This window comes from Eretmochelys imbricata, chromosome 16 (genome assembly GCF_965152235.1).
Source record: "Eretmochelys imbricata isolate rEreImb1 chromosome 16, rEreImb1.hap1, whole genome shotgun sequence".
Taxonomy (NCBI): Eukaryota; Metazoa; Chordata; order Testudines; family Cheloniidae; genus Eretmochelys; species Eretmochelys imbricata.
Window position 1 is genome coordinate 8146573 of NC_135587.1, and position 27765 is coordinate 8174337.

General features: G+C 45.2%; 1 protein-coding gene across 1 annotated transcript; it reads right to left on the reverse strand.

Moving 5' to 3' along the window:
- On the reverse strand, positions 1-27765 carry LOC144276017 (ficolin-2-like). Its single transcript, XM_077835823.1, has 9 exons — positions 27684-27765; positions 26580-26693; positions 22503-22556; positions 17873-17951; positions 8740-8768; positions 5860-5987; positions 2558-2687; positions 1262-1396; positions 1-251 (listed from the first exon to the last, which is right to left on the reverse strand). Exons 1-9 carry the CDS (start codon positions 27763-27765, stop codon positions 1-3), a joined length of 1002 nt encoding a protein of 333 aa, XP_077691949.1.

The window sequence follows — 27765 nt, forward strand, 5'->3', positions numbered from 1 at the left end:
CTAGGGAAGAGGCCTGAATTTCATTTCGGAGAACTTGTAGGAATATTCGTTCCCAATACCCTTGTTCCAGAGCACACCATGACCAGGACGATTATGGGCTCCTCGTAAATACATCCCATTCAGGTGGGAGTAATGGCAGCTATTGAACCACCAGGCTCCTTGGAAGGTTTTTGCACAGCTACCCGAATCCAGATCATTGTCACGGTCTGGAGTTGAAAACTTACTGTTCTTCTGGTAGGTTAATGAATCCCCTGTAACAACACACATACAGGGTTTAAACTTTTTCCTTCCCCTTAATCCTGGGTCAGTTAATTCTGAGGATTTAATCACCTCCGATGTTGCATCCTAGTGGTGCTGGAGAGAGGCTGCCATTATGCTCTGGGCCTACTTGAGGGTGCAGGGGTGAAACTGTGTTTAATAGCCATTGCCAAGTTTGGGGTGGGAAGACTAGGAGGGAAAGACTAGAAGGAAAGTAAAGGAGGGGTGGGAGATGAGGCAACCAGTTCCTAGTCGCCTGGCTGGAGGAAAGTGAAGGGAGGATGAGTGGCCCAGCTCTACTTGGTTTCCCCACAACCCAGCTTGAGGAAGTAGAGCCAGAGACATGCACCAAGCTCTTCAGCTTCAGGTGGGGCAGTGGAGGGAAAACACTCTCCACCATAGTCCTTGATCATGGAATTGCACCACCCAAGGAGTAAGTCAGTGCTTCTGCTCTGACCCAAAGGGTGACATGATGCACTGAGAGAAACAGGACAGACAGAATACGTGAGTACCTTCTGGTTACCTGGCCTTATCAGCATGAGTACCTGAGCACCTCACCTTGGGGAGTGAAGAGACAGGGTCAAGGACCCTCATTACTTCCTTTGGATCAGGCCAAGGGCCTGTCCTGCCTTGCAGGACCTGCCCCTGCTGATTGGAATGAGGTTTTTCCCACTTGTTCCTGTTTAAATACCTGCCCTGTGCGACCAGGACGTGGTCTGGAAGGTCTCAGAGGACAGGTAGAAGCACTTTTCCACCCTTTCCTCCCAGTTCCATGATGAGAAGCTGGAGCTTTAAAGGGACAATTGAAGCCAGAGCTTTACGGAGATTATGTTAAAATTAAAACTTAAGGTGTTTTTTTCCCCCTTAATTTTATGAGCCTGATGCTGCAGCCCTGGGCCAGTCTTTAAAAGGGTAGGATTTGGTTTGTTTCTGCTGCAGGATGTCCTACGTCTCCATTGGATGGGCACGTTTTTCCTCTGCTGTGAGCAAGTACAGCACCTACCTGCATCACCTGCCACCATGTCCCCTAGAATCAGTTTGTATTGCTCAGATTCTCCCAAAACGTTGAATGACTTGTACTTGGCAAAATATTTCTTGTTTTCGAAGTCTCCGAGGTCAATGCGCAGCTCGTTATTTCCTGGGGAACACAGGAGCAAAGTGAAATATTCACTACATTCTATCACTTTGCACAATGCTGGGTTTATTTGTGAGGACCCTCACACACCTGGGCTTGACTCACCAGCCTGTGCTGACTCTGGGACTGCCTTAGCTAACCCAGTTTCCATCCCCCACTCTCATCTTTCCGTTGGCAAACAGAACCCACATCTAACACCCTTCACCAAGGCAGGAGATCAGAATATATAGTATCCATCCCTCTATGGCCTCCGCCAGCAAGACACACAGGTATTTCTGTCCTGGCTCCATTGGTTCCAATGGGGGACTCTGTCACAGTGATTAGAACAGGATTTTGGATCTCAGGGTCAAATAGGAGCTGGAGTGAACCAGCAGGAACAAGGGCAAGGGCAGGGAGAGGGAACAGAACCAGAGACAAAGCTAAGCAGAGTAGCAAAGGCTGGGTGCCCTGATGTATTTGGAATCCCACAGTGTAGCTGAATATTTTGCTACCTGTTGACCCTCTTCTGGCCAGCAAGGATCTGACAAGTGTTTCCACCATTCTGTCTACTAGAGTTCATGGAAAGCAATCCTCAGGAAGTGATGCTGCAATATGGCAGTGACTGACTGGCTGGCACTGTGATGTCTCACCTTCTAGAGAAGATATATCCATGAATGCTCAAGGTTAGCCACTGCTAGGAAAGGGACAGTTTGGGGGAAACTCAGGTGTTGAATATTTGCTATTCAGACACCATATCAACCTTCAGGTTGAAGCAACCTTGACTGGAGCCAGCAGCACTACATTGCTATCTATTTCACTTGCTTTTCCTGGAAGAGCTAAGTTCTAAGGCATAGGCAATGGTGATGGTGATGGTGATTCTGGCAGCAGTTTTACCACTATTGGCCCAGTGTGGAAGGCACTGAACAGGGAGTCAGGTCTAAGCTCTATTCACAGCTCTGCCACTAACTTGATGTATGAACTTGGGCAAATTACTTCCTCTCTCTGCACCTTGCTTTATGTGAACAGATACCCTTCTTGATAAAGCATTCTGAGATGTACAGATGAAAGTCACTATGTAAGAGCTACTGTAAGTGTTATGATCACTATAAGACATGTTGCAAAGAAGGGGATTGGAGGGGTGGGCAGAAGAGATTTTAAGAACGACTGCATCCATGATTTCTTTACCAAGTGATGTCAGCAGGTGAATATTGTCATTTCCCAACCAAAATTCTGTCAGCTGGTTGCCAAAACCTCTCTTGTAGGAAGCCCAGTTACGATGAAAATTCACTGACCCATCCACCCGTCTCTGGAAAACCTGCAGGAAAACAGGTTGGAGGCTGGTCACATTCATTTTAGTTTTGTGAGACTGGCAGGTCAGGTTCCTCCAGTGTAAGTTGCTCAAATAGTGTATATTATGGTTAATCAGAATTAGACAGCCCATCATTTTAACTTCCTTGTCATTAGCTCTTCTAGAAAGGAGAGAATTAAATTTAGAGTCCTTTCAATGGGCCTCATCTTGAGATCCTTATTCAATTTTTACTCAGTCTTTCCTTAGTTCTCTTCAACAGGGGTTTGCCTTAGGAGTGCCCAAGTAAAAAAAATAAAATTTTATTTTATTTTTTATATATATATAAGAAAGAGAGAAAAAGAGAGAGAGAGAAACTTCCCTTGTACAGAACTGGTATTTGGCAGAGTAAAATTTGAATAAGAATCTCAGATTTGGGCCAGTGTAAATTAAAGTTGACAAAAGCCAAATCTACCCACAATTACAAAAATTCACTTCTGTCAAATACTGAGTTTCTCGTGTAACCCCCATGCTCTTACACCATGGCATTTTATTTTATTTCAATTCCATAGTAAGGGAAGGCTGTGATGCGGAGGAGGAACAGATTTGTTGGAAGATTGCAAAGTCAAGCACACAGAATTAGGAAATGTCAAATTTAAGTTTGCCCATGCAACCTTAATTCAGCTCTTGAGAGTCCAATTTGGGTACTGAGTGAGCCACAGATCTCACAGGAAAAAATGGTATTTGATTTATGTAACTGAAGACGGTATAATAATGCATACACACAAAGGTGCTGAATTATATTATAGAGCCACTACTGTTTTCATTCTAATTCTGAAGAATCCAGTTGATACTTACTACATATGGGAAACTCTCTCTGAAGATTGGCAGGAAAAGAGGTGTATATGTGTGCGCTAAAATTCGGGAGTGTAAATGTTATGCTGAAATCCTCCATTGCATTGCACATGTAACCCTTCTGCCAGGTGGAGTTGGCACCAATAAGGGCCAGGTTCAAAATCTAGGGGTTCCTCTTATAACAATACAAAACAGAACAGGCTTAAACCCTCACTCAGTAATCTTGGAAAACTAACCAGCACCGTTAGGTGCCTCTAATAGGCAATACTTCCACACTTGCAAGCTTTAATTTGGGAGAACACCACAACCACAATTCAAAAATAACATGTAATTGTAAGTAAACACCCATCCCATAGTGCATTGGGAAGTGTCCTTTGCCTCAGTTTTCCCTCTTGAGGTATGAAAGTCTGACCAATGTGTGTCTATTTAACACGCTACTCCCTCTGCTGCACCCCATTCACAGTTGTCTAACTTGGCTGTCATTGGTCAGCAAACACCTAGATTGCAGAGGTGCATCCACATGCATTCACCTATCACCTCGGAGGTGTAGGGTGGCGTGCATTGAACAATGCCTCCAACTGCTCGGCAACTAGTTCCTGGCTGCTGCCACTGTTATCTCCGCCATTGTTGTCCCCTTGCTGCCATCTCTACCTTTCAGTATCATCTGAGATGCTGTGTTCTGAGGTTCCCCATTTAGGCCCAGCTCTTAGGGATTTCACTGGATAGTGGGGAATCTCTGTACTGCTGCCTCTTCACTGTCTTTCACTGTAATGTTGTTCCCACACCAGCTCTAAAGCTTGGCCCCTACACTTGCTCATCAGTGATTTCAGCTCTAGTAATCACCTAACAGAAACAAGGAGCTTCTGTTGAGTCCAATCAGCTCTGGCTTTAAACACTGAAGAGAACATAAGAATGGCCATACTGGGTCAGACCAAACGTCCATCCAGCCCAGTGTCCTGTCTACTGACAGTGGCCAATGCCACTGTCCCAGACTGCCCCAGAGTGAGTGAACCTAACAGGTAACGATCAAGTGATCTCTCTCCTGCCATCCATCGTCCCCCTCTGACAAACAGAGGCTAGGGACACCATTCCTTACCCATCCTGGCAAATCGTCATTAATGGACTTAACCACCATGAATTTATCCAGTTCTCTTTTAAACCTTGTTATAGTCCTAGCCTTCACAACCTCCTCAGGCAAGGAGTTACACAGGTTGACTGTGTGCTGTGTGAAGAAGAACTTCCTTTTATTTGTTTTAAACCTGCTGCCCATTAATTTCATTTGGTGGCCCCCAGTTCTTATATTATGGGAACAAGTAAATAACTTTTCCTTATTCACTTTCTCCACACCACTCATGATTTTATATACCTCTATCATATCGCCCCTTAGTCTCCTCTTTTCCAAACTGAAAAGTCCTAGCCTCTTTAATATCTCCTCCTATGGAACCTGTTCCAAACCTCCAATCATTTTAGTTGCCCTTCTCTGAACCTTTTCTAATGCCAGTATGTCCTTTTTGACATGAGGAGACCACATCTGTACACAGTATTCAAGATGTGGGCGCACCATGGATTTATATAAGGGCAATAAAGATATTCCCGGTCTTATTCTCTACCCCTTTTTTAATGATTCCTAACACCCCGTTTGCTTTTTTGACTGCTGCTGCACACTGTGTGGACGTCTTCAGATGACTGTCCACGATGACTCCACGATCTTTTTCCTGATTTGTAGCTAAATTAGCCCCCATCATATTTTAAGAGGGGAGAATCAAACGGTGTCCAGGACTCTTTAGGTAGAGCCTGCACCATGAGGAACAGAAACACCTGGCACCACCCCGTCTCCTCTTCAATGGGATTTAGCATCTCTACCTTCTACTTACCAAGTGAGATTCAGTCGATTGCGACACCCTCAGTCATGGCATGCTAAGCACAGTTCTGCTGCTCTTTGATCGTACAATAAAGAGAACATTACCCCACATTCAATACTAAAGTGAATTGTAACCCAAAACCAGCCAAAATTGATCACTTTTGCAAAGCCAGTCTGGCTGCTGAAAACCTAGGCAGAGTGGGTATGTCCATACAAATACAATCTGCTCCTAAAGTCTTTTCTCCAGGTCACTAGATGTCAGGGGAAAGCTCATTCAGGCCCCACTTACACACATAACTAATGTTTTAATAGGGAACTCCCTGTTAGATTCACTGAAGAAAAAGCTGTGAAATAGGAATTTGCTTTGTATTTAATATTCATGCTATGGCTGTATATTGAAGACTCTGCCTAAGAGAGCTCATTTTGAGACAGGCACACATTTGCATAAGCGTCCAGTGAACTTCATTACGCTCAGTTCTTACTTACAAGCCATCCCCCACCATCTGTGTCCATGTCACACAGCACGGTCATGGCAGCACAGCCTTCGGGGTAGATGGTGTACCAGCCGCTCATAACGTGCCCTCTGGCTGACAGCTCCTTGCAATCCTTTGCACCTGCAGAGAACAGGAATTTAAAACTTTAGTTTGCACCAAATGGGAAGGATTCAAAATTATCTTATTCTAATGATTTACCATTTTGAGATGTATAACTTAATTGAAAATACATGATTACTTATTTACAAAAGGCAAGAAATGTTTGAGTAAAAGGTTCTATAGCCATATAAATAAAAAGGAAACAAGGACAGAAGTGGGACTGTTAAGCACGGAGAATGGGGTAGAGATTAAAGATAATCTAGACATGGCCCAACACCTAAACAAATACTGTGCCTCAGTTTTGAATGAGGGTAATGAGACACTTAGGGTTTGGCAGGGTGGTTAATGGCAATGAGAGTATGGAAGTCGAAATTACCACATCTGAGGTGGAAGTCAAACTCAAGCAGTTTAATGGGACCAAATTGGGGGCCCAGATAATCTCCATCCAAGAATATTAAAGAAACTGGAACATGAAATTGCAAGTCCAATAGCAAGAATTTTTAAAGAATCCACAAACTCAGGTTACTGGTGCAGTGCTAACAGAATACCTATTTTTAAGAAATGGGGGGAAAAGTGATCTGGTAAACTTCAGGCCTTGTAGTTTGACCTCAATTGTATGCAAGGTCTTGGAACAAATTTTGAATGAAATAGCTGTTAAGGACATAGAGGTAAATACTATCTGGGCTAAACTACAACATCGTTTTACCATAAGTAGATTGATCAGGTTGGTCTGGCAGACTTTCTTTGAGAAAATAACTGATTATTTAGACAAAGGAAATGAAGTAGATCTGATTTACCTGGATTTCAAGTAAGGCATGTGATACAGTTCCAAATGGGAAATTAGTTAAATTGGAGAACATGGGGATTAATATGAGAATTGAAAGGTGGATAAGGAACCGATTGAAGGGGAGACTACAATGGGTCACGGTGAAAGGTGAACTGCCAGGCTGGAAGGAGGTGACTAGTGAAGTTCCTGAGGGATCAGTCTTGGGACCAATCTTATTTAAAATATTTTAGTGACCATGGCACAAAAAGTGGGAGTATGCTAATAAAATCTGCAGATGACACAAAGTTGGAAGGTGTTGTCAATCTTGAGGGGGACCAGAACAGCATACAAGAAGACCTGGAGGATCTTGAAAACTTATGTGATAGAAATGGGATGAAATTTAATAGTGCAAAGTCATGCACTTAAGAACTAACAACAATAATTTTTTCTATAAACTGGGGATATATCAGTTGGAAGCAACAAAAGTAGGAAAATACCTGGCTATGTTGTTTGATCACGGGATGACTATGAGGTGCTAATGTGATGTAGCTGTGAAAAAAGGCTATTGTAGTCCTAGAATGCATCAGGGGAGGTATTTCTGGTAGAGAAAGGGAAAGGTTAGTACCACTATACAAGGCACTGGTGAGCCCTCATCTGGAATACTGTGTGCAGTTCTGGTCTCCCATGTTTATGAAAGATTAATTCAAACTGAAACAGGTGCAGAGAAGGTCTACTAGGATGATCAGAGAAATGGAAAACCTACCTTATGAGAGGAAACTCAAAGAATTTGGCTTGTTGAGCCTAGCCAAATGAAGGCTGAGAGGAGATATGAATGCTGTCTGTAAATACATCAGAGGGATAATTACCAGAGAGGAAGAGGAGTTATTTAAGTTAAGCGCCGATGTGGACACAAGAACAAATGGATATAAATCAGTCATCAACAAGTTTAGGCTTGAAATTAGACAAAGATTTCTAACCATTAGAGGAGTGAAGTTCTGGGAACAGCCTTCCACAGGGAGCAGTGTGGGCAAAAAAACAAACTGGCTTCAATACTGAGAATGATAAGTTTATGGAGGGGATGGTATGATGAGACTGCTGACAGTGGCATGTAGCTCACACAGGACTGCTAGCAGCAAATATCCCCTGTGGATGTTGATGGGACATTAGATGGGGAGGGCTCCGAGTTACTGCAGAGAATTCTTTCCTTGTGCCTGGCTGTTGGGTCTTGCCAAAATGCTCATGTTCAACTGACCACCATATCTGGGGTTGGAAAGGAGTTTTCCCCCAGATCAGATTGGCAGAGACCATGGGGTTTCTTCCACCTTCCTCTGCAGCATGGGACATGGGTCATTTGCAGGTTTAAACTAGAGTAAATGGTGGATTTTCTGTAACTTAAAGTCTTTAAATCAAAATTTAAGGACTTCAGTAACTCACCCAAAGATTAGAAGTATATTACAGGAGTAGGTGGGCAAGGCTCTGTGGCCTGCAATGTTCAGGAGATCAGATAAAACTATCATGATGGTCCCTTCTGGACTTAAAATCTATCAGTCAGATGATTGAACACAGATAGATTTTCCCCACAGCATTTTCATCAGGACTCCCATTTCAAAAGAATTAAAATATCACAATCTTAATGAAAATGAATTCCTCAGCATCACACTGAAAATCTGTATATGAAGTTTATAAAATGGACTCCCTTCTAGTACTTAACTGCTGTGGCAGAGGTCACCTCATCTGTTACTAGGCTAGAGATGGCCTTTTTCTCATAGGGGACTCTAGTGGGACTATTTCTGTGAGTAAGGAAAACAGGATTTGGCCCATTGTCATTAGCAGAATTTATATGGAATGGAATTCCATTAAATCTGTTGCTGCTGACACAGCATCAGTTATATGATCTCTGTTTCTCAAAAAGTGAAATTCACACACTTTCCTCTCTTCATGGAGCAGATATACACTGGACTTTGAAACCTGAACGGGATAACTGGCCAATTATTATCGCAAACTCACCTTTCTTACACTGGATATTGTCCAGCTGCCTCACATCTGTGCAGAGAAAGAAACCCAGTGGAAGTGGGTTAAAACCAGAGAAAAGAGCATTTTTTTTCTTAACTCTTATTCAGTTCTAACAGTTGTGTCTATTTTTCTGAGTCAAACCATTTATAAGAACACAAGAATGGCCATACTAGGGCAGACCAATGGCCCATCTAACCCAGTATCCTGTCTTCTGGCAGTAGCCAGTGCCAGATGTTTCAGAGAGAATGGACAGAACAGGGCTACTGTTGAGTTATCCATCCTCTGCCATCCAGTATCAGGATCTGATAGTCAGAGGTTTAGGGCTACCCAGAGCATGGGGCTGCATCCCTGACTATCTTGGCTAATAGCCATTGATAGAGACCTATCTTCCATGAACTTCTCATTCTTTTTTGAACCCAGTTATACTTATACTTTTGGCCTTCACACCATGATCTGACAATATGGGTTGACTGTGCATTGCGTGAAGAAAGTACTTCCTTTTGTTTTAAACTTGGAGTCAATTAATATCATTCGGAGACTCGTAGTTCTTGTGTTACGTGAAGGGGTAAACAACACTTCCTTACTCACTTTCTCCACAGAATTCATGATTTTATAGAGCTCTCTCATATCCCCCCCTTAGTCATCTCTTTTCTAAGATGAACAGTCCCTGTTTTTTTAAATCTCTGGTCCATCGTCCTAATTGCCTTTGTTGCCCTTCCCTTAACTTTTCCAGTTCTACTGTATCTTTTTTGAGATGGGGCAATCAAAATTGCACTCAGTATTCAAGGTGGAGGTGTACTGTGGATTTATATATGCCTTATGATATTTTCTCTTATTATTTATCCTTTTCCAAATGGTTCCCAATATAGTTAACTTTTTTCACTGCCGCTGCACATTGAGTGGATGTTTTCAGAGAACTATCCACAATTCCAAGATCTCTTTCTTGAGTGGTAGCAGCTAATTTAGACCCCATCATTTTGTACGTATATACAGTTGGGATTATTTTTTCCAATGTGCGTTACTTTGCTCTTATCAACATTGAATTTCATCTGCCATTTTGTTGCCCAATCACCCCAGTTAGCCAGATCCCTCTTCATTGTCATCTTTGGACTTATTTTGAGTAATTTTGTACAGTCTTCAACCTTTGCAGTCTCACTGTTCACCCCCTTTTCCAGATAATGTATTTGTTGAACAGCACAAGTCCCTGTCCAGATCCTTGGGGGACGCCACCATTTACCTCTTTCCATCTGAAAATTGACCATTTATTCCTAACCTTTGTTTCCTATCTGTTAACCAGTTACTGATTCATGAGATGACTTCTCCTACTCCATGACTGCTTACTTTGCTTAACATGCTTCGAAGGGACACAACCTCACACTGGTATGAAAGAGACTAACAGCTCTTCTGGGCCTGTTCCACGCTAACAAGATGCACCTGCAAGGCTTGTTCAACCTGGAGGAGGAGGAGCTTAAAAGGGGGAATTTCCCAAAGGAAGGGGTAGTGAACAGGAAGAACGCTGCTCCACCTAGAGGCTGCTGGTAATAGAAGTAGTCCAGCTGAGGAAGAGACCGCCACAAGGCGCACCACTTCCAAAGCTGCCCTGATTGACAGCAAAGCAACACACCCCAGGAAGAGGGGTAGAAGGTAAACCATGCAAAGGGGCAATAGACTCTGAAAGACTAAGCCCTTAGAACTGGATATCCTGGGGCTGTCAGAGAGACTGGCCCTCTTTCCAGATGGATCCACATCTTTTACAAGGCAAATCATGGGCGGCAGGTGAACAAGCTGTTAGGAGAGGCTAGCCCCCTCATGCCCCACCCCTCCCCCTCCTCTTCTGCCCCCACAGCCGGAGCCCAGAGCAGCACCCTGCCCCTTCCCGTGCACTCCCAGGTCTGGGCCTTGCAAGCACCAGCCCCAGCCTGCCTGCCCCAGCCTCTCCACCATGGAAGAGCTGGAAGGGAACTGGAAGCAGGCAGGAGAGAGACTGGAAGCGGAGTGTGGACAGGGCCATACTAGTCCGTTTGGGGAGGCACAGCCTCCGCCCAGCCTATGACGCCCACCGTTCAATGAAGGGAAGGGAAGAGGGCGAACTGTTCCTCTGCCCGTGTCCAACAGCCTCAGAGAGCTTCCCCATGCGCTGCCAACTGGGGGAGAGAAGAGGGCAAATGACAGACAGGGAACCCTCCCCCCCAAAACTGTCGAGAATGTGGGCAAATTATCCCAGATACAAAAAAACACCCAACCGAACAAGCCTTAGAGCTGACAGAGCTCAGCTGTTCCGCACGGCCGGGGGGCCGGTGCAGTGCCATAAGTGGGCAGCAGCGATGCTGTTGAACCTGCTGCTGCAGTTGCTGCAGCAGCAGATCGCCCTGCAGCAGGTTCAGGCCACCCAACAGCTGCTGCTGAGGGAACGGATGACCCCGCTGCAAGAGTTCCCAAAGGAAACGTTACCGCAGATGACATCAGCGCTACGCCCGTATGCGGGTCCAGGGATTCACGCTTCAACTGAAGGGGTCCCTCCACCTGTACCAGTGAAGTTCACCAAGAAGGACTTCAAGTAAGTGAAGTCCACCATCTTGGACTATCTGGATATTTCAGAAGAAACCTACCGCCAATGGTTTAGAGCCGGGATCTACCCCAAGGGGGCACGACCCCGAATGGTAGCACGATGACTGAAAGAACACTCCTGGAAGCGTCTCCATCCAGAGGAATGCTCAGGGACCCAAGTGGCTGAGGCCTTTGTGTCTAGAGCAATTTATAAAGATTGCCTATGGAAGGCAGGGAGTGGAGACAATGGCATCTCCAAGGGAAACTATCAGAAGCAGTCAGGTTAATGGAGGAATTTGTAGAAGCCAAAGGGTCACTAAAGGCAGAATTACCTTAGGCATCAGCAGGACAAGGGACCTGGGCAGGGTGAGCCACAGTCCACAAGGAGGTGAATCCCAAAGGGGCCTCTCAGATGGCCACTTTGACACAGGGCAGGCCTAGAGGGTGAGTACAATGCAGCCAGTGGAACCGTCAGGCACCCCAGAGAACTGAAGCTCATAGACGAAGGTCCAACCAGCACCTCACAGGCAAGCTTCCCTCAAGACTAGGAAAGAGGCTAGCAACCCCAGCCCATTAATAGGCTATTCCTGTGGGCTGGCAGGGCACATAATGAGGGCATGCCCACTGATGGAGTGAGAGTACGCCCAGGTGGACGGCAGAAATCCAGGCACAGAAGAAAACTCCCCCTAAGTTGGTGGTCCCAGTGATGGCCCAAGGGAAGCTGGTTCAAGGACTCTTGAACTCTGGCTGCAGCCAGACAGTGGTCCAGACCTCCATGGTGGGAAGTGACACCACTCCCAAGACAACAATCTATCTTCAGTGTATCCATGGCAATGTCAAGACCTACCCCACCCAGCAACTACAGCTGGCAGTGGGAGCCCATACTGCAGTAATAACCGTAGGGATAACTGCAGCCTTAGCAGAAAAGTTGGCCTACCTTGTGATTACAGGCTAGGGTTGGCTTTTTTTTTTTTTTTTTTTTGCGGCAAGTATTTAATACCTAGTCCTGGGCCACAAGCAAGAACAGAGGCCAAGTAGTAACACCAGCTCTCCGGAGCTTGGCAAGCCTTAGGGAAACAAATGACCTTGGGGAAGAGATGTCCCAAGCAACACAGCTGCAGACCCCCACAGGGGAGAAAGAAGCAAACCATTAGGACCTGGAGGCTCTCTGATGGGATGGAAAGTTTGTGCAAGAACAGAGGAACGACCCTATGTTAAACCGTGTATATGAGCAACTGGTCCCCATAAACGGGGAAGCAGCAGTCTCAGGGAGCGATCAATACCTCACTTTGCACTCAAGAAGGAGCACTTGTACCAAATTGAGAAGAATCAGCAAACTGGGGGGGTGAGGGACCAGCTGCTTATACCATGCCAGTATCACCAGTCCATCTTGCAGCTGGTGCATGATATGGGAGACAGAAGACACAGGCCTGGATATTCGCTAGAGTCTATTGGCCACAGGCATACACCATGAAGTGACAAAATACTGTTCCTCCTGCCCAGCATGTTGACTAACATGCTAGTGATCATTGACTATGCAGCCAGGTATCCAAAGGGGACGTGAATAACGTAGCTGAAGTCGACATACTTAGATCCACTTACTGCGACGTCTTCACTGTGGTAAGTTGACTGCTGCTTCCCCATCGACTTCGCCTGCGCCTCTCGTGGCGGTGGAGTACGGGAGAGCGCTCGGGGGTCGATTTATCACGTCTAGACTAGACGCGATAAATTGACCCCCCCCCTCCCCCCACTGGATCGATTCCTGCCCACTGATCTGGCGGGTAGTGTAGACATACCCTGAGTCTCTGCTCCCCATACCGTACTATGCAATGGATATTGTAGATTGAAGTTCCCAGGACTGGGGCCGAGGTTCCAGGTGCAATCCTCACACTTCTGCACAAACACCAACCTTTCCTGCTAGGGGGGTCAGATGTAACCCCTGGAACAAGCACCGCACTTAACAAGAGCACAACACTTATCTGACCCAGGCAAAGCCAGGTGCAGACCCAGGTCTGGATCCCCAACAGGGGTTACACAGACTCCCTCTCCCTAGGCACAGCATATAGCAAAACAGCTCTTCCCCATGCCTGGGTAGACACACAGCCTCTCTACCATGTGCCAATACAATCCCTTCCCTCCAGTGGATCCGTCAACCTGTCCATGCAGTTTTGGGCTGGTGCTGGCTCAGCATCGTGGGTTGGCTGCTGGTCTCAACTCCAGGCTGGGCATTTACAAGAATCTCCTTTTGCCAGCAGCCAGTTCTCCTCCAAGCAGCTTCCTCTCTGTCCAGCCCAGGGCTCCTGCCTCTTCTTTGTTCACTTTTTCAGTTTCCCAGGCTTGTCTCTCATCCCACCCCCGTCTGCTCGTTCACTCAAACCCTCCCAAGGGTCTGAATTAATTCTGCATGTTTGATTGCCACTTCCCCTTAGCCAGTCAGATTTGTGCAGAGTAAGGTTGCCAACTCTACTGAACCGGACACCATTGACACAAATGGGGATGCCCTTGCTGCAAAATGGGATCTGGTCCATCCGGTCTGGGAGAATTGACAACCTTAGTGAAGAGAAATGGGAGAAAGGGGAAGGAGCTCTCTCACCAACTCTACACCACTCAACGGGAACAAAGATCTGGTTTCTTCAAAAAGTGAGAAAGTATCTGGGCACCACTGTCTGTGGCTTATTTGAGATCAGAAACTTATTTCTCCTTCACCAGGAGAGCCCTGCAGGCTTGGCTGTATAAGGGGAAGTTACTCGGATTTAGGAATAGACGGTCCCAACGAGTGGATGTAGCAGTGTAATGGTCCTCATTCGAGGTCTGGTTGGGGGGTGTGGCCTAGTGGCCATGGCTGCAGTCCCTGGCTGCCAAGGGGGTTGTGGGGAGGGGAGCCTGGACCCTCCCACTCCACCGGGCTCTGACCCAGGGACCTTTGGTCTACCAGTAGTCTGGCAACCAAGGCTGTTTAAGCTTGTCCTCCCCATGCTTCTTCCTCTCATCCCTTACACCCCCTGGGTCAATTTAGTCCATCTGCTCTGCTCTGGGCTGCTAGAGCTGTGGGCTGCAGGTCTGCTCACCTCCAGCTCTGCCACACAAATCAGCTAATTCCCAGCCTTTTAATTCCTCCAGCAGATGGAGGATTTGCAGCAGGTGTGGCGGGATGGGGCTGACTGAGCCCAAAGTAATCCCTTAACCCCTTGCTGCCCAGTGTGGGGTTTGTACACCCAATCACACCCTCTCCCTCAAGACAGAGCCAGGGGAGCTGGGGCCATCCGATTGCTACCCTCGTCCCTGGAAAAGAAGTCAGCATTCTGATGGGCTTTCCTGGCTCAATGCTGAATTTGGAACGTGTTGGGCTGGAGAGAGAGGTACCAGTGCAACAGGCTGAGGTGTGTCTCCTTCATAGTGTTTAGCCATCTTAACGGAGCATGGTCTGTGACAAGCTTGAAAGGGTTTCCCAGGAGATAGTATCGAAGCTAATCTATGGCCCATTTTACTGCCGTCCCCTCCTTCTATATGACAGAGTAGGTCCATTCACGTGGGAACAGTTTGCAGCTCAAATAAAAAGGGAGGAACACCCTGTGCTCTATTTCCCAAGATAAAACAGTGCCCAGTCCCACATCGGAAGCATCTCTCTGCAAAATGAATTCTTTGGAGAAGTCTGGACTGAGTAGGACCGGTTCTGTATAGAAGCGTTCTTTCAATTCTTGAAAAGCCTTTTCAAAGGTCTTAGACCAGTGCACTTTCTTGGGGCTGTTTGTGACCAGATCTGTGAAGTTGGTGCCTTGGCCAGTGAGAATCTCCTGCGGAACTCCTACTCGAGCAAAGACTTTCCATAGTCTCTGTATTGGTGTTGTGCAGTGGGATTGCCTCAGAATAGTGAGTAGCATAATCAACTATCACCAACAGGTATTTGTATCTGGTGGCATTTTTTCCCCCCCAGAGGACCAACAAGGTCTGTACCAATTTATTTGAAGGGGACATCAACAACTGATAGAGGGACAAGGGGGACTTTCATCCCACCTTTTGGCCTGAATAGCTGGCATTCAGATCAGGAGTTGCAAAAGTTCTTAACTTCTTGATGTATACCAGGCCAGAAGAAATTGTTTAAGATCCAGGCCAGCGTTTTCTCCTGTCCAAGGTGGTCTGCGGAGGGGATGGCATGGGCCAGTCCCAAGACTTCTCATCGATGCAGCCAAGGTACAAGGAGCTGTGGCCAAATTTCTTGCATCTGATGGTCTTTTTCCAGCCAATATAGTTGTTCTGCCTGGATCTCAAAGTGGAGGTACTGTGCATCCCGGTGGGGGATCTACGACTTTGCTGTTAACCACTGGGAGTTGTTCACATGCATGGCTCAAGGTCTCATCCTCCCTCAGGTCTTAAACAAAATCCATCACTCAAGTCAGTAAGTCCCCTTCCTGGAGCGGGGTTTGTAAAATCTCCTCATTAGGAGGATCTTCTGGCAGCACTTCCTCTTGGCTGGAACCCCCCCTCCCCGGAATCCCGCACCTCACCTACTCCAGTCAGTGTCACAGCCAGGGTTCCTGGCCTACCCTGGTTCCCTTGGGCACGTCCTCCTGAGGGCAGCATGCTAGGAGCCGTGCAGAGCCAAGGTAGGTAGGGAGCCTATCTTAGCCCTAGGCCCTTGCTGTGCTGCCAACCAGACTTTTAATGGCCCAGTCGGCACTGCCAACCAGAGTCTCTTTTCGACTGGGTGTTCAGGTCGAAAACCAGACACCTGGCAACCCTAACTGGTGCACACAAGAATTTACACTCCAGGAGGTGCACACCAATTTACAGTATAGACAAGCCCTTAGGCTCCTGAGCAATTTATGGTCAGATTTTCAAAGGTATTTAGGCACTTCAGGAGGAATCCCCTATTGGAATTTTCAAAACTGCCCATTAGGCACCTAAACTCCCATTGATTTCAGTGGGACTTGGGTACTTAACTAACTTAGGCACTTTTGAAAATCCCGCTAAGTACTTATCTGCATCATTAGAGGCCTACATACCTTTGACAATCTGGCCCTTAGGCACTTTGAAAGTTTACCCTTAGGTTTTGAGCAATTATTGAAGATGATGCCACACTTGGATGGGCGCAAGCTACTGTATACCATGATTGTTACACTTTTCTTACATCACATCACAAAGGGGAAGATTAGTGGGTGGAGCTCAATATTGCACGCAAAGAAATTAGTCAGAAAGTTTCCCGTATCATCCTAATGCTAGCGATTTAATCATTAAAACTTAAATGCTTCTCACCAAATGCTGTTGTCACAGGGATTCCTTTTTCTCCTAAAGAAAGAAAAAACAGACTTAAATACTTATACTACTTAAAGACTACGCCCTGATCTAAGTGGTGCCGTCTTTTATGTATTTATTTCAATTTTAAGGGGGGAAATGTTTTCCAAAAAGTAATGGGAGAACGGGGCGGGGGGGCAGGAGGAGGAGTGGAGGAGTGAAGTACAAAATCAAAAATATAGGGGGAAACACACAGTTCTGCTATTCCTCTCTTACCAGAAGAAGAGAGATTTAATTTCATTGGGTCATTTTCAGCTCAGGTTTTCCGGCACCGCACATTCAACGCATAAACATTTTAACAGTTGTGCTGAGATGAAGCCCTGCCTATCCAACAGGAGGTGTATTTGTTTAATACTGCATTTTAAGTTACATTCTGCCAATAAAGAGAATCACAAGGATATTTAACATACTGAAAAGAACTTTTCCAAAGCAGCATGTTTGCTCAGATCCAAAACAGGAGAAGTGCAGACCCCATGAAAAAAAAATCTAAGGCATTAAAAGAATTTGGGGCTACTTAATTGCTTTGATACTACTTAATTGCTTGTAAGTCCAACGTAAAGGACTCAGCACAGTAGGGGGCTGGTGTAGATCAGTGGAGCTCGCAGAGGTTCCAGTCCCATGCTGGGCCTTCAGTTGGTCTGACGACCTTGAGGCTGGGAAGAGGGCTTACATTTCCAAACAGAGGCACCTGAGGGTAGTGACCAGAAGCTCCATTTAGGGAGCGAAATAAAAGTTGCCCAAAACCAGAATTCGTCTGAAGTTTGACAATCTGGGCCAGGTTCTTTTGTGCCTGGTGGAGGCTGCATTCCCTGGTGATTTAATCTCATTGCCCGCTCAGTCATGTTGTTAGACACCAGTCTAAGGTGAGGCCGGGTTTAGTTATCTTTTAGTTTAACATTTGCCTTTTATTTCTTCTATAGGCTGCAACCAGAAAGGACCCCGCTTTCCCTCCATGCCAGTCAGCACATGGTAGCGCAAGCTGCAGCCTTGTCAGTGGAACTAGCAAGGACTGCTCAGGCCTGCATTCCCCTGGTGCTTGCAGAGGCATTGGCTCTGTCTCCTGGTGGTCAGAGGAAGCAGGGAACGAAGAGCCACAATCTGGCCCCCAGTATCAACTTTACCTCTTACACCCTCAGTCTCTGTCCCCATGAAGAGCAGCAGAAAGGACCTGTCTCCAATCCTGCAGCCCTCATTCAAGGACAGTCGCAGGGACACCAGAGAGACTGCTGCTGTGACAGCTGCAAGATCCGTCTCCTGATCCTGACTGGTACTGAGCCATTGGCAGAACCAGACCCCAAAGCAGGAGAGGAGAACTATCCAAGGTCTCTCACCTTTTAGTCCAGAGGGGCCGGCATCACCTTTCTCTCCTTATTAAAAAAAGAAAAGGAACAATCTAATACTTGTTGCTGACATACTAGGAGCTCAGTTGTTCCTTACAGCTACTGCCCTGCCTTGGGGGTAATATAGAGCTGCCCCATCCCATGTGGGAGCTCGGGGAGGCACCTGGAGATCTTAGGGAATGTTTGAAAGGGGTGCAGCATATGTGGGTATCCCGTTCTCCTTGTCCAGTGTGGATGGGAGATGAAGCCATGTCCCTTTTCAGAGATTAGCAGCCACAGTGGTACCAGCTCTCCAGAGAAGGGGCTCTGTCCCCCCTTGTACTGCTCCCCTGTCTAGAGCTGGGAGCAATCTGGCTCTATGATGATAGGCCCATGAGGGCCAATTTCAGAGGGCAGGTATAAAATGGCATCCAGAGATATATGCAGGTGTAAAGAAGTTTTACTGACTCTGGCCTTGTCTTCACTACACAGTTTCGTTCCCATTTTCTAGCAGGAACTCAGGTGAACTGCTGCTAGCGCTGGTGTAGGTGCTAGTGTAGACAGAACTCGGGGCGGGGGAGGGGGGGGGCAGATACTTGGCTAGTGTAAATTGTCACAGCTGCATTGACTCCAGTGGAGGTAAGCAATTTGCCCCAGGTGGGGATCTGCCCCTAGGTGTTTTTAGCACCATCTCATCAGAAGCTAGTCAAGTTTTCATGACATAGCATTAAAATCACCTTGCCCTGTCTAAATGAGACCTTACACCTCTGGAACTAGAGCAGCTGCCCCAGAGGAAAATTCCATGCCTGAGTCTTCTCAGCATAAGTACATCCTCAGGGAGGTAAGTGAGTAATTACCTGTTGTAAGCTACAAGCGGAGGGAGCCACTAGGAGGTACAGGTTATCTCAGGTGCCCTTAGATCCACTTGGTCGCGCTTGTGGATTTACCCCGTAATATCAAGGGAGGTGGGAGGGGAGAGGTGCTCAGAACTAGATTCTCTGGTCATACACTTTCTAGGCTAATTTTCCTCTCAGATACATAAGTTCAGCTCTATTGATTTCTGTGGGGCTACCCTGGTATCACTTGAAAGGAGAATCTGGGTCATTGTGCATGAACATTTGGCACATATGGGAAGATGGAAGTGTTTAAAATGTCTTACCTTTGCCTGGTGGCCCAGCTGGTCCCACCTCCCCAGGAGCTCCCCTTTCTCCTACAAACACAGAAAACTCACAATGGATACTTCACAGCTGCACACAGGGAATGTATTTCTAGGGTTAACCAATGGCATGGGTGGACAATTTCTACCGTCAACCCAAATCCAAATTTCAAAAAGTAAGTTTCAACCAGGGACACAGTTTTAGAATTTCCCCATCTGATTGGGCATTATCTTGGGTCTGATCCTGCATTCCTCAACGTTTGGAAGTTTTGCTTAAACTGGAAGCAGATGTTCACGCTCCTTTATCTTAGCAGCTTGTTGAAGATGTTGCATGACTCACCAACCAGATTGCCAGCGAGCCATGTTTTCAGTGCTTGCAAATAATAGCTCTTCACCTGGCCACTAAAGAGCCATGGCCACCATCTTCAACACAGAGCAGAAGTAATTTTAGCTCCTGCCACCAGTGGGGGTATTGCTGGAACCTGTTCCTCACCCCACTACCTCCCCTCCTCCTCCCTGTCTCCTTTCACCTCTCCACTATCCAAAGTTCTGTTGTATGCAAAAGTTATTTTAAATCATTACAGATCCTGAACAAAACAAGTAAAGAAAAATGCAGCAAAGATGTAGGTGATGCTTCCTTATCACCTAGTTTGATTAATTTATTTTCCTGGCTTCTGACCAGTCAAAAAAAAAAATTCTGCAGTGAGTTCAATCCTCAGTGGGAAAGAAATGAGAGGACATAGGCTAAGGGTGATTGGCATTGATCATCGTATTTCAGGTAGATGTTGAATAATGTGATTGCTATTTATTTCCATATGAATTTTAACCTCACGTTGAACAAAATAAAACTCCCAAACTTAATGTCCTGTTTCCAAGGCAAACACTGTAAACATTCGCAAAAAGAAAAGGAGGACTTGTAGCACCTTAGAGACTAACCAATTTATTTGAGCATAAGCTTTCGTGAGCTACAGCTCACTTCATTGGATGTATTTTCCACTGAATGCATCCGATGAAGTGAGCTGTAGCTCACGAAAGCTTATGCTCAAATAAATTGATTAGTCTCTAAGGTGCCACAAGTCCTCCTTTTCTTTTTGCGAATACAGACTAACACAGCTGCTACTCTGAAACCTGTAAACATTATAGCACACAACTGACAGTGAATTTCTTTAATCATTCTGCTGTTTCTGATCTGCCATCTCCAAAGACAGTAACTTACAGCCAGAAAATTGTTCCTGCAGCTGGAATTGGATGTCATAGCAATAACTCCTAGGTTCCAACTCCATTAAGTAGGGACTTCAGGAGAATTGGGATTGAGTACCAGAGGCACTTAGCTGAATTTACCTTGTGATGCCTTATCTTCACCGTGTTTTTACCTCTGGATAGTTCATGTGTTATTTGCCCAGAGGTTAAAGAAAAGCTGCTATGTTGTCACTGACAAAACCAGCATGTCAGTTAACCCATGGTAAAAAACACATGAGCTCACCCACTGTAAAAAAAAATAAATTAAATTAAATTAAAAAAAAAGTGGGGACAAGGCTACGTAGTTTTACCATGTGATCGAAAAGCACTAAACCCCCCAACCAATGGTTTACCTTATCTCATCCAGCTACCTCATAGTAAACACTACAAGTGCCTTTCCTTCACTAGGGTCTTATGAGAAAGGTACTGCACGACAAACACCTTCTTGTCAGTGAAGGCAAAGCCAGAACCTTTCGGATATATGGGCCATGGTGTGGATCACTATTGAATCACCACTGAATGCATCCAGTGCAGTGAGCTGTAGCTCACGAAAGCTCATGCTCAAATAAATTGGTTAGTCTCTAAGGTGCCACAAGTACTCCTGTTCTTTTTGCGGATACAGACTAACATGGCTGCTACTCTGAAACCTATTAAAAAAAACAAACAAGTTGACAGTTCTGCTGGAAGCTGCCTGGTGTGTCAAATGAGTCTCATTTGTTCTATAGATGTTAGTGTCTATATTAGAAAAGGAGTACTTGTGGCACCTTAGAGACTAACCAATTTATTTGAGCATGAGCTTTCGTGAGCTACAGCTCCGATGAAGTGAGCTGTAGCTCACGAAAGCTCATGCTCAAATAAATTGGTTAGTCTCTAAGGTGCCACAAGTACTCCTTTTCTTTTTGCGAATACAGACTAACACGGCTGTTACTCTGAAACCTGTCTATATTAGGGTACTGTTCATTGTAAATGACCAATAAAGTGAGAGACCACCATCTAGGATATTCATTAGCATATTGAGAGGACTTACAGAAAAGCAGGATGTTTGCTCAGTCTCATAAATGGTCAGAAAAAACTCCAAAGCCTATAGGCAAATCTTCTGGGCCAATTAACTGGATTGATGAACAAGTTTGTCTATCCAAGGCAAAGCAGTCTCCCTCTTGTCTATGCTAGGAAAATTTATCATGCTTGAAAATATGTTCACTAACATGATGCTAAACATGACTTAGCGCCTAGTGTAGACAGGAAGTCATGTTTAAAAACGTGGTATCTGGACATGTGTAAACACAACGGTCCTTGTTCAGATTAACTGCAAAAATTTTAACACTACATTAGTTGACATTATGATGCATTTTCCTTGTATACAAATGGCCTTTGAGTTCAAGGACATCTTCTCAAATGGGCCAAAAAAAGTCTTTGAAAAGAATTGTTGTGCACTCATGAAAATTAGATAATAAAAATGTAAAAGGTTTGGTAGCTAGAGAAAATGGATAAAGAAGCTATTCAGATATGAGATGGCTTAGAAATAAAGTTACATGTGTACTGGGTCTGAGGATGAGGACCCAGTACAAAGGATGAGGTAACATACTATGTGATAGCGTAGTCTAAACTCCTGGACTCTCAGACACAGAAATCAATAAGACAAGGGGGATGCAATGGAATTGAAGGAGACAACATGACTCCCACGGACATGATATTTTTGGCCACATTTCCTTCTTCCCCCTTTCTTCAGTTTAACTTTACTGATTTCAGTGAGGTTTTAGATCCTTGTAACATAGGGTACACCTGCACTACAAATGAAGGTGTGACTGTCGTGCTGGTAGACGTACCTGGAATAGCTCTAATGTAACTAATGGGTGTAACAATAGCCAGTGTAACAACAGCAGTGAAGATGTAGCAGCACGGACCCTGGTACAGGCCTGCAACCAAAGCAGGTACCGAGAATGCTCAGAGGACTTGTACTTGTGGACTAGCCTGTGCTGAAGTCCACACTGCCATGTCCTCACTGCCACTGAGGCACACGGTAGCTAGATTAAATCTATCCGCACAGCAAAATTACACCTTCATTTGTAGCAAACAGGTACTGAAAGGAAGATTTTCTCCTTGGTGAATACCCATTCTGGCACATATACCAAGTAGAGAAGATGCAAATGGTTTAAATCATGCAGTGAATGAACACAGTTCTTATTTATTCTTCATTCCTTTACCTTTCTCCCCAGCTGGTCCTGCCTTTCCACGGAACCCCTCAGCACCTCTCTCTCCTACAGACACAAAATACTCAGAATTAACATTTTAAAGATGCTAGTGGGGATATATTGTAGGGGTAAAGTGGGGAGTAAGGGAACCTGTGAAATCAGTTCCTACCTTCCATCCTGGAATCCAAATACCAAAATTAACTAAAAAACCCACAAGGTTTAAGAGTTCTGCCGATGTGGCTGGTCACCATCTTGAGCCAGATCCAGCATTCCTTACTCAGACAAAATTCTCATTGATCTTCAACTGCAGTTTGTATTCCTTGCGCAGACAGGGTCAAGCCAATTATCTCAGCACCTTCGTGAGGCTGTGGCACAACTGGCCAACCAGAAGGCCACTGGCTCAGGTTGTGTCCTACTTGTCTGTTGGGTTTGCCTTCAGCAGGTCACTGAGCATCTATTGCGGACATCCTCTACCAGGGGAGAGCTGCTGCACCCTAACCTCTCTCTCTCTCTCTCACACACACACACACACACACACACACTTGTTGTGCATAAATATTATTTAAAAATTAGTGTAGACCCGGAATAAAAGGAACATGAGGAGAAATGCAGCAAAGTTACAGCTGATGCTAATATATTAACCAAATAAAGTAAGGATTTTTTTCCTCAGTCTTTTGTCTGTCCAAACCCTGGTGATGACTGGAGCAGGGAGGGGTTCCCTAGCCAGACTACATCCCCTTCAATGGTTCACCAATATCAGGAACTCCCATGATGCACCACCACTTGATCTTACCAAGAGGAAAGACCACAACACATCATGGGAGATGTAGTATGACAAGGGAGCTGAGCCTTTAGAGGAAAATGAGGCTTCTGAGCTGCAGCTCCCAGGAGGTCACCAGAGTGGTCGTTCCATACCAAAATATTTTTTGTTGGGGGGGAAAAAAAATAATCAAAACTTTCCATAACCAAAGCCCATTTTCTGACCAGCTCTAATGCAGCTCCATTACCTTCAATGCCCATTTACACCAATTGAGGATCAGAGCCCAAGTTCTGTTGTCTGACTCTCTGCTAGCCCTGCCGCAGACACACTAAACCCGTGTCCTTGAACAAATCTATGTATGGTACATCACACCACGAGAAACTCTAATGTTTGCTTAAAAACAGTCAAGATTTTTAACCTGACTCTCCCAAATGTTTAATGCAAACAGAACAAATAAATCCCCTAAATCAAGCCCATTTACAGTACAGTAAAAAAAAAAATCAAAATTGTCAAACATACAAGCTGATAGTGACTATTTCCAGCACACCTCTGAACAACATACTAACCCACAAAGACCTTCCTACCAAGAATACAAAAAGAAGGATTCTGGGTGGACTCCTCCTGAAGGTCAAAAACAACAGACTGGACTTCTACATAGAGCGCTTCTGCCGATGTGCACAGGCTGAAATTGTGGAAAAGCAGCATCACTTGCCCCATAGCCTCAGCTGTGCAGAACACAATGCCATCCACAGCCTCAGAAACAACTCTGACATCATAATCAAAAAGGCTGACAAAGGAGGTGCTGTCATCATCATGAATAGGTCGGAATATGAACAAGAGGCTGCTAGGCAGCTCTCCAACACCACTTTCTACAAACCATTACCCTCTGATCCCACTGAGGGTTACCAAAAGAAACTACACCATTTGCTCAAGAAACTCCCTGAAAAAGCACAAGAACAAATCCGCACAGACACACCCCTGGAACCCCGACCTGGGGTATTCTATCTGCTACCCAAGATCCATAAACCTGGAAATCCTGGACGTCCCATCATCTCAGGCATTGGCACCCTGATAGCAGGAGTGTCTGGCTATGTAGACTCCCTCCTCAGGCCCTACGCTATCAGCACTCCCAGCTATCTTCGAGACACCACTGACTTCCTGAGGAAACTACAATCCATCGGTGATTTTCCTGAAAACACCATCCTGGCCACTGTGGATGTAGAAGCCCTCTACACCAACATCCCACACAAAGATGGACTACAAGCCATCAGGAACAGTATCCCCGATAATGTCACGGCTAACCTGGTGGCTGAACTTTGTGACTTTGTCCTCACCCATAACTATTTCACATTTGGGGACAATGTATACCTTCAGATCAGCAGCACTGCTATGGGTACCCGCATGGCCCCACAGTATGCCAACATTTTTATGGCTAACATAGAACAACGCTTCCTCAGCTCTCGTCCCCTAATGCCCCTACTCTACTTGCGCTACATTGATGATATCTTCATCATCTGGACCCATGGAAAAGAAGCCCTTGAGGAATTCCACCATGATTTCCATCCCACCATCAACCTCAGCCTGGACCAGTCTACACAAGAGATCCACTTCCTGGACACTACGGTGCTAATAAGTGACAGTCACGTAAACACCACACTATACCAGAAGCCTACTGACTGCTATGCCTACCTACATGCCTCCAGCTTTCATCCAGACCACACCACAAGATCCGTTGTATCGTAGAGCTTGGCTGGAGACAACCACAATTGCTCCAACCCCTCAAACAGAGACAAACACCTACAAGATCTCTATCAAGCATTCTTACAACTACAATACCCACCTGCTGAAGTGAAGAAACAGGTGGACAGAGCCAGAAGAGTGCCCAGAAGTTACCTACTCCAGGACAGTCCCAACAAAGAAAATAACAGAACACCACTAGCCATCACCTTCAGCCCCCAACTAAAACCTCTCCAATGCATCATCAAGGATCTATAACCTATCCTGAAGGACGACCCATCACTCTCACAGATCTTGGGAGACAGGCCAGTCCTTGCTTACAGACAGCCCCCCAAACTGAAGCAAATACTCACCAGCAACCACACACCACACATCAGAACCACTAACCCAGGAACCTATCCTTGCAACAAAGCCCGTTGCCAACTCTGTCCACATATCTATGCAGGGGGCATCTTCATAGGGCCTAATCACATCAGCCACACTATCAGAGGCTCGTTCACCTGCACGTCTACCAATGTGATATATGCCATCATGTGCCAGCAATGCCCCTCTGCCATGTACATTGGCCAAACTGCACAGTCTCTATGTAAAAGAATAAATGGACACAAATCAGACGTCAAGAATTATAAGATTCAAAAACCAGTTGGAGAACACTTCAATCTCTCTGGTCACTCGATTACAGACCTAAAAGTGGCAATTCTTCAACAAAAAAAACTTCAGAAACAGACTCCAATGAGAGACTGCTGAATTGGAATTAATTTGCAAACTGGATACAATTAACTTAGGCTTGAATAAAGACTGGGAGTGGATGGGTCATTACACAAAGCAAAACTGTTTCCCCATGTTTATCACCCCCCCCCCCACCGCTGTTCCTCAAACGTTCTTGTCAACTGCTGGAAATGGCCCACCTTGATTATCACTACCACAGGTTTTTCCCCTCCCCCCGCTCTCCTGCTGGTAATAGCTCACCTTACCTGATCACTCTGGTTACAGTGTGTATGGTAACACCCGTTGTTTCGTGTTCTCTATGTATATAAATCTCCCCACTGTATTTTCCACTGAATACATCCGATGAAGTGAGCTGTAGCTCATGAAAGCTTATGCTCAAATAAATTGGTTAGCCTCTAAGGTGCCACAAGTCCTCCTTTTCTTTTTGCGGATACAGACTAACGCGGCTGCTACTCTGAAACCTGAATTTATTTTATAATTCCGCTCTTTCTGATCTCAATAATCTTAGGGCTACTCTATGAACATCCCAAACAATATATCAGTCAAACTCTGTTTGGCTGGTATTTTAAGGATTAATTTGGATATCAACTAAATCTCCTCCATTTTAAATCATCTCTGTATGTAAGCAAATAGAACATTAGCATCTGTAACCTGGAAATACATAACTGATGTTTCCCTACATACTTCCAACCAAGTGTCCGCTCTTCACTATCAGCAGAGAAAAAAGGAAAATGGATATTAGCTCAGAGCAGAGACATTATAAAGCTCAAATCCCTCACCGTAGGTTAAAAGATCTGCATTATAACAGATATTTTAGACATCACCAGCAAGACTAGATTCTCATTCAGCAACTGGGAACATACCTTTCATTCCTGCAGATCCAGGTTCTCCTTTGGGTCCTGAGGCTCCAGCCATCCCAGGGCATCCTTGGAGAACAGCAAGTTTGTCAGAACCACTGAGACCTACTATCCTCACCTCTGGAGAGAGAAATGAAACAATAAACGACACTTGTGAGGGTCTCAGGATGTGAAATATTCTGTAGATTCGGGAGTGGGGGGGACCTCAGCAAATTAGAACCTATAGATCTCATCTGTAGAGTTAACCTATAGTTTATAAATTATATAATAATTTGAATAGTCATTTAGTTGAGTTTGTTAACTGCATTTGTTAAAGTTACTCGTCACTATATATGTAGTTCTCTTTATGGTTTCACATTTCTCATGAGGCTGCTATGAGGGTTCTGGATGCTTCAGGACAATACGGTAGTTAAGTTGCCTTCTGCAAGTATTTGCTATTATTTAATATCCGTGACAGCCAGTTAGAGGCCTCAGATACCTGTGCCTCACAAACAAGTGTTAATGAATGCTTGTTTTCATGTTTGTGAACAGCAAGCCATGAGAGATCCAAAACCTCATTGGTTCTGCAACTTCCTAACTATCAAAGTCAAAGTTTAAGTTTCTTTCCATGCTAATTAGGGAAATATAGCACCATAGTAATATGTACATGTGTCAGTGTGAATTTTAATCAACGTTGCATAGTCTCAGCATTCTTAACTCAACACTCACTCCAGTGCTCTGAACAACTGAGCGGTTGGCCATCAAATGAATGTCATTTTGTGATGGTCCCAGAGAATGGATCACTGGTAGTATACACACAGCAGCAACATGCTAATGGCATTATAGTAATTAGACAAAACAATTCTAGTAAAAAAGAGAAGTCCTGGTTTAAGGCTATTATAGTTTCAGGACTGTCATTTGCTAACTGGCAGTTCCATAATCCACGGAAAAGTCCAACATCAGATAGGAGATGATGAAGTCTACAACTCACTATTAATAACAAAATTATTTTAAGGAAGGAACCAACCAATTAAACGCAGATTAATCTGATCAGTTCCACTAGCTCTGTGGAATATGGCTTAGTAATAAGGCTATTACGAGAAGCTGTGATTGGGTTTGTTTCCTACTCACCTGGGCAGCTGTCCTCATCCACGCAAACCGCTGCTGTTATGCAGAGTAAAGCAGTAAGGGTTTGCTGTGCAGCTCTCCCCAT

Excerpts from the sequence above, each read along its gene's own strand:
- LOC144276017 (XM_077835823.1), bottom strand. The coding sequence starts at position 27,765 with ATGGGGAGAGCTGCACAGCAAACCCTTACTGCTTTACTCTGCATAACA. Across the intron at positions 22,557-26,579 it reads TGGATCTGCAGGAATGAAAG|GAGAGAGAGGTGCTGAGGGG; the intron begins GTATGTTCCCAG and ends TTGTGTCTGTAG. Across the intron at positions 2,688-5,859 it reads CAGATGGTGGGGGATGGCTT|GTTTTCCAGAGACGGGTGGA; the intron begins GTAAGTAAGAAC and ends GTTTTCCTGCAG.